This window comes from Tursiops truncatus, chromosome 6 (genome assembly GCF_011762595.2).
Source record: "Tursiops truncatus isolate mTurTru1 chromosome 6, mTurTru1.mat.Y, whole genome shotgun sequence".
Classification (NCBI taxonomy): Eukaryota; Metazoa; Chordata; class Mammalia; order Artiodactyla; family Delphinidae; genus Tursiops; species Tursiops truncatus.
Window position 1 is genome coordinate 106,568,260 of NC_047039.1, and position 10,768 is coordinate 106,579,027.

Below are 10,768 nucleotides of genomic sequence, written 5' to 3' on the forward strand. Positions count from 1 at the left end.
TGCGAGCAAGTGCTGGGAGCTCAGTGCGGAGTGCGCTTCAGGGTGTGGGGTGGTGCCCCTTCCCTGCGTCCCATGTCAGCCGGTGTTTGTCTTCAGGTCAGGAAGCAGTGAGCTGAGCAGCAAGTCCAGGGGTCCCCCAAGCCTGGTGGCTGCGGCTAGCCCAGGTCAGGTCTGGGATGGAGCCCCAGCTCTGTCCCTTCCCGTCCGTGGGAATCCTCCAGCAGCAGGAGCGTGGGGACCATCCGCCGGGGGGCAGCAGGGCGCACGTGGGCAGCTGCGCGCGTCCGCTGCAGGCACCGCGGCTTTGGGCGCTGCTGGGGCCGAGAGCTCACCTTTCAGGGGGCGGGCAGGGCCCAGAAGGCACCAACTGTCACTAACTAGCCAGCCACCTGCAGCACCAAAGGCGTCTACCCCCCGCCCGCCGTGCACGTGCACAGCTCACGCCTGCAGTACATGCGCACGTGCAGAGGGCCGCCCTTACCGTGTCCTCAGGGCCTGCGCCTGCCTGTCCGAGGCCGTGGGGGGGGGGGGTCCTTCTCTGGTGTCCTCTAGCCCTGACTGTGCTGCTCTACCCTCTCCCCCTGCAGTACGAGTACAGCTTCCGCACGGAGCAGAGCGCCGCCGCCCGGCTCCCACCCAGCCCCACCCGGTGCCAGCAGATCCCCCAGTCCTGAGGGGCCACCTGCGGGGAGAAGATGCATTGCCCAGACTACTGAGCGCCCCCCTCGCCCGGTCCCTCCCGCCGCCCATCCACACTGCCCCGCTTGGCGCTTCTGGGAGACTCTGGGCAGCTGAGCTGTTACCTCCTCGGTCATCAGCTTGCCTGACATGACACCCCGCTTCCCTGGGGATGCTGTTCATAATCTCGACTAATCTGTGTGTGCTGTAGTGACCAGTGGCTCCTACCATGTCTGTGTGATGACCAGTTGTCCTGCGAACAACCCTACCCACCACGGGAGTCACCCCGAGGGCCCTGGACAATTGTTCTGGCCGCCCAGTGACGCCACCGGCTCCCTGCTCTCCGGACTGTCACCACCACTAAGCCATTGCTTCCTCCCAGAAGACCCTGAGGGGCTGGCGGCTTCGCACAGGGCCCTCCAGGGCTGACGGATCGCCCCAGACCCACGGAACACATCGCTCATGCCAACGGCATCAAGTGCCCGAGAATTTCCCAGGGACCCTAAGGAAACGTGGGAGGAGGCGGCCAGCGGGTCCCCAAGTGGACCTCAGACTCGCCCCTCAATTCACACACTGGATGCCCTGAGGTCGGGGGACAGCCATCCCCCAGCCACCGGCCCAGAGAGGACTTGCCTTCCCGGCGAGACGGCCGTGTGGCCAGGTGCTTGCCTGGACGTGAGCTTTGCTGCCAGGACGCTGGGCTCACTCACCTCACACCCTCATCCCCACAAAGGGCTCATCTCTGCAGTGCCCACGTGCCAATGACAGCTCCAACTGCCCGGCCCGGTGCTCTGACCGTGACCAGGCCGTGGGTAAAGAGGCTCTGTGAGCCCGTGCCCAGGGACGTGGACACGCGGTCACCCAGCTTCTCAGAGCCAGGCTGTGTCTTAGTGGCCTCTGCTAACAGGAACAGTTGTTTTGAAAAGCCCGTCTGACCCAGGTCACCAAACTGGGGCCAGAACTGACATCTCTGCCACGAGTGGCCAGCGGCCATGCTGGCATTCCCCACAGTGCCGGCTGGGACTGGGTGTCAGTCCCATGGGTGCCATGGGAACGGGGCCGCTGTCCTCCCTGGAGGCTCGGTCCTCACCCTGTGGCTGCCTTGTCTGGCCGTTGGAATTTGTCCTAACTCCCCAGGACTTGGTATCTCACATCTTGGGGGTCACCAGATGGTTGGCGCTTTGGACGTGAGGTTCGATATGTGTCTGGTCGCTGGCATAGGAAGGCAGCCTAGGAGAACCACTGCCCAGCCAGGGACAGCCCCTCCTCCCTGCAGTTCCTAGGGTGGCACAGGGCTGGCTGGGGCGCAGCAGGACCTGGCCGGCAGTTAGGAGCTGCCGCCTCTGGCTGAGAAGTGAGGCCGGGGCAGAACATCCCTCACAGACCCGCATCAGCCCCACCACCCCCCTCCCCCTCCACTCTTCCCCCACGGCTGCCCCTTGGGCTTCATTTCGATACCTCCTGATTTCTGGGCGCTAGAGATGTGCTCACCTCTCCCCACTGCCCCCGAGACCTGAGGACATCCCCCGTGGGGCTGGCCTTCCCGCGTGGCCACGTGGCAGGAAAAGGCAGTTAGCTGGTGGAACCCGCCAGGGCCCGGGAGGCGCGGGATGGAAAGTCCCCATGAGGACCCTTTGGGATCGGTGCTTACCCAGGACAGAGCCGATGAACCGGTCTCAAATGTACCCACTGAAATGAGCGGGCTGTTTCTGGGGAATTGGGGGAGCCCCGTGGGGCCCGGAGACCCTGTGTCTGCTGCTGCCGTTTGGACGGGTGGGGCTGGTCCAAAACCGGCAGAGGGGTGACGTCTCCGCTCACCTCTGTCCGGCTGTGTTGGCTCGTGGGCTCTGTCCTTGCATCTCTCCTCACACCCCAGCTGTGGGATCATCTCCAACAGGTAACACCCCACGGCCGTTCTCCCTTGACTGAGAACCAAGCACTTCGGCGGCTCCGATGGGCCCTAGGAGGTCCAGAGACAGCCCCGTGGGACCCCTTGTCAGGGAGCAAGAGAGCAGTGAGGGTGTGTCTGGGGAGAGGAGCCGCCAGCCCCCGCCAGCCCCCCGCCAGCCCCGGGCCACCCTGCAGTTCTGGGACAGGCAGGCAAGGCAGGGCTGCAGGGCCGCCGGGAAGAGGGCAAACCTCTGTGGACTCAGGCGAGCTGGAGAGGCCTCCACAACGTTCCAGACTCGGTCTGGGTCTAACAGCGACTGTGAACGTCGCCATGACGGCAGCTTAAGACAATGAAGCAGTGACAGTGTTAAGAAGTCGCGTCCGTGGTGGATTTTAGGCTGCTCCAAACTCTGCACCCTTCCTTCTGAGGTGGGTGCCCACGTGCCCCGCCTGCCCCATGTGGAAGTGGAGCTCGCTCACCTCGGGACCGAGCCACCTCTCTGTCTTTCTGGGACGGTGCTTTTCTTCACAAACCCTCTGTTCACGTGGGGAGGGAAGGCAGGGGTTCTCTCGGAGACGTGAAGGCAGCAGCCTCCGTCCTTCCCGGAAGGACTGACCAGAGCACAGCACCCCCTGCTGCCTTCTCTTCCCCCTGAACGTTCCAAGTCTCTCTCCAAAGGCCTTGGAAACAGCACAGCGGTGATAAGGAGCAAGCAGTTGTCTCCAAGTTCACTTGCAAATTTATAACAAGGCTTTTTCCACCAAGTCCGGGAACTGGTACCAGCCACAGCCTCCACTTGGAGGGATGAGCACCCTGGTGGCGGGGAGAAATAGCGGGTTAGGCCCCCGCCCTAGCTCCCCAGAGGGCCACCCTGCTGGGAGGCTCTGATGGCCACCACCTGCCCCCGTGTCCTTCAGAAGGCGGCGGGGGGCAAGGAGGACCAACACGTACAAAGCACCTACTCCTTGCCAGGCGCTAGGCTGCACTTGAAGCACATTTTCTCCTGTCACCACCCCTCCCCCCAAAAAAACAAATACTCCGGTTCCAGATGTTTGCTCCCGGTTCCAGATGAAGAAGCTGAGACATGTCCACAGGCACAAAGCTGGTGAGTGGCAGAGGCGGGATCTGGCCCCAGAGCCCCCAGTGCCAGCTGTCCCATCACGAGCACCTGCCTCCAGTCCAGTAATGGGTTCCCAGCTGTCACTGGCCCTGCTGGTGTGACAGTGTCTCGCCCAGCACGGGGCGAGAGCTGGGTGCAGTCCCGGGGCTGCGGGCTGCCCATCACGGTTTACAGGGGTCCCAGCCCGCAGCTCCCCTGAGAGCTGGTGCGCCCAAGGGTGAGGCACAGAGAGGCCTTGACGGCAGCCCCGTGCCTGCCGGGCGCACGAAAGCCGAGCTCACCTCCCCAGGGCCTGGAGGGGCCGGGTGCCCACGCTCACCACGCCCCGGGTGGCCAGTTTTCTTCACCTGTTGCGACCGTGCCGGTGGGGCCTGTCACCACCGGGAGACAGGCCTCAGGCAGGTGGCTGTGTCACTAGCTTAGGAACAACGTCGTACCGCGTGTATTTATTTGAGGTGACTCCAGTACTTGGCAAAGGGAAGTTTCACTGTGTGATTGTCGTCTTAATATAATTTGTTAAATAAACGTTTGTTTTAACCTTTCCCCAGCCTGCTGCTGTCTCTGAGGCACCGAGATCGGCTTCCCTCAGGGATGCTCTGGGCTCCACTCTCTCCAGCTCAGCCCAGCTGCTGGCTGGGTTGGCCAGCACCCTGGCCTTCCAGCCTTCTAGAAAGAGCTGGTGGGTTTCTTTGCCCCCGTTTAGCTTAGATGACCTGGTGACAAGCCAGAAGGATCCCAGAGGAGCGAAGAGAGCCTTGCCACTCCCTGGCGACAGCCCTCTGGAATGCTTCTGGAGGGAGAAAACACCAGTTTCCATAAAAGCATGCGAAACGCGTGCATTTTAATGGGTCGCCAGCAAGGAACGCAAAGGGGCGCTCCTATCTCTGGCTCGCCCCGAGCCTTGTCTGTGCCGAGCCGGGGCCGTCTGGCTGCCGGGAGTGGGGGAACATGCAACCACGTCCAGCGCCAGTGGTTTTGTCCTGTCTCCACTGCTCACCTGCTGGCAATATGCCACCCCAAATGCCAGGGAGGGGCTGCCAGCCCTGGACGCACACAGGCTCCTTGTGAGCACATGACTGGTGAGGTTTCACCACCATAGCTCTTTACCTTTTTCATAAGTGGCTTCGCAGTTTGGGGCTGGACACCCTGTTCATGCCAGACTAAGGCGGGAATCGGGTGACCCTTAGCTCTCATCTCACTGGGACCATGAAAGTCCCCAAAAGGGTACTGGCACCTCCAGCCCAGGCCCCCACCTCTGGCATCCCTCAGGTCTTTTTCCCACAGTGGGAGAGGGAGAACAGCCCAGAGAATTCCACGAGAAACCCACGAAGAACACTCAACATGGAGTTTGAAGAGTCCCTCCTAGTGCCGGGTCACCAAGGAAGTACACGTAGTAGCCTTTGACATCCAAGACACAGAATCTGCACTGCTCGGGGTCGCCGGGGGGAAGCACCTCACACATGGGCCTTTGGGCAGCAAGAAATTGAAGTCCACACTCTACAGCCTGGGCCAGGGTGGGCTTAGCGGCCAGACCCAGAGGACACTCGGACCGCAAAGCAGGACACAGCCTAGCCTCAAAGGGGCCAGAGCAGGAACACCTGTTTCTCCTCTGTCTCACCCACACTGCCTCGTCTGTCTCTGTCTGGGCGTCTTCTTGCTTCTCGTCCTCTCACACCCTGGCCCTCCCTCTCCCGTGCTCTGTGCACCAGCATATATGGCACATACATGCTCACGTGGCCACCCAAGTTCACACATTCTCAGTTCACAAGACCCAGAGGCAAGAGTCCCAGGACAGACTCTGATTGGCTGCCTGGGTCAGGTGACCCCCTTCTGCCCCTAGCAGCTCTGGCCCTGGTGGGAGGGGGAGTGTGTGATCACAAGGCATCTGGAGCAGGTGTAGGTTTAGGCCCTCTAGAGGCATCTGCTACACAGTGGGGCGAGGCTGTAGGCAGAGGGGTGAGACACCTCCCTGGAGAGATGGAGGGGCCCTCCACCACTCTGTGACGAGGGGGGAGGACGGTGAGGTGGGTGGAGCACCATTCGTACATTCACCCAACCGTCCAAGCCGTGTTGTATGAGGACCTTCCACATTAAGGCCCCGAGCCGGGCACTGGGGACTCAGCAATGACTGACACCACTGACGTCCCTGTCCTTGCGAAGCCGACGGTCTAGCCCATCCCACTCCACCCCCACCACACACACCCCAGCCATGCCTACTCCCCCTAATTCTGCCTGCTATTTCCCACCATAACTGGCTCATCTCTAAAACACTAGAGGCTCCCTGAGCCCCACCCTCACCTTTCTCCCCCTCTGCATCCTCCTGGCAGCTGGGAGCAGCTGTGTCTTTAACTACCCTTAGCTCTGTCGTGGCCAGTCTCCTTGAGGTCCAGCCACGTAGTCCCAGCAGCCACCTGGAGGTCTCCACTTGGATGTTTCGCCTTGACCTCAGCACATCCCGAGCTGAATGTACCATCTTCCCCCAGGCCCCACATTGTTCCCCTTCTCCTAACTTCCCCATCCCTGGAGCAGCTCCACCATCTCTCACGAGAGTCACCCACACCCCCACCTGGAGCCATCTATGATCACCCTGTTTCCAGCTGGACAGTTCTCTCATCTAAACTTGCTTTCAAACTCAGCCACTATTCTTCTTGCTACTTCTTTTTAAGTTCTGGCCTCGACACTGTTCCCTGGATGACAGCATCAGCCCCTTAACCATTCCCCTGCCGCCCATGTCGTCCCCTCTCATCCGTCTTCCTCATGGCCAGGATCCAATAGGACTGCTCCACTGACAGTGCTTCATCCCTCACCCTAAGAATGAAATCTGAGCCCCCCAGGTTTCCGTCCACCACTGTCCTAGGTCTGACCCCCACCTCCCATCCCAGCCTCACCTGCCACTAAATCTCCCTGCTGAATTATTAGTGCTTCCTCAAACCCTAAGCTCTGCTTCCTTGCCTTTGCATATGCTATTCCCTCTGCCTAGAATACTTTTCCCTCATTTTTTCTGCCTGGTAAACTCCTGTTCATCCTTCAAGACTTGCTCATGTGTCTCCTCTGGGATGTCCTTCTCGACCCCTTCAAGCCACTGTACACCTTGCATTTTAAACCTATTGACCCATTGGCGGTACTGGAGCCATTTGATCCTCTCATTATGTTATCTGCTCCTGGAAGAAGGGGTATGTGTCTCATTTATTACACAGTCCTCCCCAGCCACACATACACTCAAACTGAGCCCCCAGTACAAGCCTAGAGAAATAGCAGGCATGAGCAAACGCTCTTTGAATGAGTTTCTTGAAGTGAGTGGGCTGGACTCAATTGCTGAGGAGCCTAAGAAGAATGGGCCCCAGTGGCACTTGCTGTGAGGCTTGGGACCACCCCAGGGATCATGATGACAAGCACTGGGCCTCCATGGACATGTCTACGCTGGCTTCAAAGACACCAGAGACAAGAGTGAGAGCTGGGCCCTTATCTGGCTCCTTTTTGAAGCCGCGGCGCCCAACACGATCCACGATGGCGGTGGGGTGGGGGCAGGAAGGTGGACTGCCACGGGCTGCTGGTTCTCTCTCTTGAGCCCAACTCAGGGAGATGCCGGAGAAAGCGACAGGAAGATTGGTGGACCACAGGACCCAACACTAAAGCTAGAAGGGGCTCGGTGAACAGCAACAGGCCAGAGGGAAAGACAGCCAATGCTACAGGTGAGAGATTGCGTGGGCGAGCGGCTTTCTGGCTTTGCTCATTCTTCTGCCCCTCCCCCCCACACACACACACACACACACTGCTCTGCATGGGTCATTTTCATCCTTTCACTATCCCTTCACTATTTTCATCCTTTCACCACCAAAACAACAGCTGGGCTGGACCCCTCCCTTCTCCCCACATCTTGGGCCAAGTAAGTGCAACCAGAGACACAGGTCTCAGGAAAGGTGGTTCTGGGGCAGAGGTCTTGGACACTTTCCTGAAGGTCTGAACTTCCTGATTGAGGAGGACACACGGGCAGAAGTTGGCACAGATTGGAACATCCAAGGTGCATCAATTCCTCTATAACCCTCCTTGTCCTTCTCTGGAGGGAGCGCAAGGGTTTGCAACATTGACTGCACATTAGAATCACCTGGAGAGTTTTTAAAACTTCCTGTGCCCAGATCACAGAAAGCAGAATCTCTGGAGGAGGGACCCAGGAGCCAGTTGTTTGTCAAGCTCCCCAGTGATGTTAGTGTGCAGATGAGGTTAAGAACCAGCTTCCTTGCCACTCTGCTCAGCTCCATTTCCAGCCAATGGAGCTGAGAGGTCTAGGGAACAGTGAGTTCACATGGGAAAAACAGACGCCAGAAGAGCTGGTCCACCAAAAGGAAGACAAGAATCTAACCCACCAATACCAGAAGAAGCACTAATAGGCCAGACAGAACATGAGTTTAATATAAACAAAAAGTAGCCCTTGGGCTTCCCTGGTGGCGCAGTGGTTGAGAGTCCGCCTGCCGATGCAGGGGACATGGGTTCGTGCCCTGGTCTGGGAAGATCCCACATGCCGCGCGTGGAGCGGCTGGGCCCGTGAGCCATGGCCGCTGAGCCTGCACGTCCGGAGCCTGTGCTCCGCAACAGGAGAGGCCACAACAGTAAGAGGCCCGCGTACCGCAAAAAAAAAAAAAAAAAAGGTAGCCCTTAAGAGATATGGGAGGACACTGAAACAGGCAGGAGCAAGTTGTTTCAAGTAAGAGCCTAAAAGTTCTGAAATACTGACCAAAGAGGAAGAGAAACAGATAAATCAGCAGCTGCACTTGAAGATTTTAATACAGAAACTGTAGCCAAGTTGATAAAATACAAGAAAATATACAAGGCCAGCATTACCCTGATACCAAAACCAGACAAAGACACCACAAGAAAACAAAATTACAGGCCAAAAACCTGATGAACATAGATGCAAACATACTCAACAAAATATTAGCAAACCAAATTCAACAATACCTTAAATGGATCATACCCCATGATCGAGTGGGATTTATTCCAGGGAAACAAGAATGGTTCAACATTCACAAATCAATCAATGTGATACACCACATTAACAACATGGATAAAAAATCTTATGATCCTCTCAATACATGCAGAAAAAGCATTTGAAAAAATTCACCATCCATTTATGATTTTTTAAAAATCGCAGCAAAGGGGTTTAGAGGGGATATTCCTCAACATAATAAAGACTACATATGACAAACCCACAGCTAACATCATATACTCAACAATGAAAAGCTGAAAGCTGTTCCTCTCAAATCAGGGACAAGGATGCCCACTCTCACCACTTTTATTCAACATAGCATTAGAAGTCCTAGCCAGAGCAATTAGGCAAGAATAAAAAAAGGCATCCAAAATTGGAAAGGAAGAAGGAAAACTGTCACTATTTTCAGATGACATGATATTATATATAGAAAACCCTAAAAACTCCAGCAAAAACTGTTAGAACTAATAAATGAATTTATTAAAGTTGTAGTATACAAAAATCAATACACAAAAATCAGTTGCATTTCAATACACTAGTAATGAACTATCAAAAAGGGAAATTAAGAAAACAATACAGTTTATAATTGCATCAAAGAGAATAAAATACCTAGCAATACATTTTAAGCAAGAAGGTGAAAGGACTGTATGTTGAAAACTATAAGATACTGATGAAAGAAATCAAAGAAGACACAGATAAATGGAAAGATATCCCATGCTCATGGATTGGAAGAATTAATATTGTTAAAATGCTCATACTAGGGCTTCCCTGGTGGCGCAGTGGTTGAGAGTCCGCCTGCCGATGCAGGGGATACGGGTTCGTGCCCCGGTCTGGGAGGATCCCACATGCCGCGGAGCGGCTGGGCCCGTGAGCCATGGCCGCTGAGCCTGCGCGTCCGGAGCCTGTGCTCCGCAACGGGAGGGGCCACAGCAGTGAGAGGCCCACGTACCGCAAAAAAAAAAAAAAAAAAAAAATGCTCATACTATCCAAAGCAATCTAAGGATTCAGTGCAACCCCTATCAAAATTCCAAGGTCATTTTCATAGAAAGAGAACAAACCTAAAATTTGTGTGGAACCACACACAAAAAAAATAGCCAAAGCAATCTTGAGAAAAAAGAACAAAACTGTAGGCATCATGCCCCCTGGTGTCAAACTTTATTACAAAGCTTTCATATCCAAAACAGTATGATATTGGCATAAAAACAGACATATAGACAATGGAACAAAATAGAGAGCCCAGAACTAAACCCACACATATATGGTTGATTAATTTGCAACAAAAGAGCCAAGAATTTATAATGGGTAAAGGACAGTCTCTTCCATAAATGGTGTTGGGAAAACTGGACAGCCACTAGCAAAAGAATGAAACTAGACCACTATCTTACACCATATACAAAAATAAAATGCATTAAAGGCTTAAATGTAAGATCTTAAACCATAAGACTACTAGAAGAAAACATAAGCCGTAAGCTCCTTGACATAGGACTTGGTGCTGACTTTTTGGATTTGAGATCAAAAGAAAGGTAGCAAAACCAAAAATAAGTGTGACTACAAAAAAGCTTCTGCACAGCAAAGGAAACCATCAACAAAATGAAAGGCAACCTACTGAATAGGAGAAAATATTTACAAACCGTATGTCTGACAAGGGATTAATAGCCAAAATATATAAAGAACTCATACAACTCATTAGCAGAAAACCAAACTATCCAATTAAAAAATAGAAGATCTGAACAGACATTTTTCCAAAGAAGGTATACAGATGGCCAACAGGTACTTGAAAAGATATTCAACATCACTAATCATCAGGGAAATGCAGATCCAAACCACAGTGAGTAATCACCTCACACTTGTTAGGATGGCTGTTATCAAAAAGACAGAAATAACACATAAGTGTTGGCAAGGATGCGGAGAAAAGTAAACCCTTGCGCCCTTTGGTACAAATGTCACTTGGTGAAGCCACTATGGAAAACAACATGGAGGTTCCTCAAAAAATTGAAAATAGGGCTTCCCTGGTGGCGCAGTGGTTGAGAGTCCGCCTGCCGATGCAGGGGACGCGGGTTCGTGCCCTGGCCCGGGAGGATCCCACATGCCGCAG

General features: G+C 54.7%; 1 protein-coding gene across 1 annotated transcript in view; it reads left to right on the forward strand.

Moving 5' to 3' along the window:
* MVB12B (multivesicular body subunit 12B) overlaps positions 1 to 4,231 on the forward strand; it is a 179,597-nt gene extending 175,366 nt beyond the window's left edge. The window contains exon 10 of the mRNA XM_033858601.2: positions 588 to 4,231. Coding sequence (XP_033714492.1) covers positions 588 to 674 — 87 coding nt within the window. The 3' untranslated portion in view covers positions 675 to 4,231. The remainder of the gene's footprint in view (positions 1 to 587) is intronic.
* The last annotated feature ends 6,537 nt before the right edge of the window (positions 4,232 to 10,768 follow it).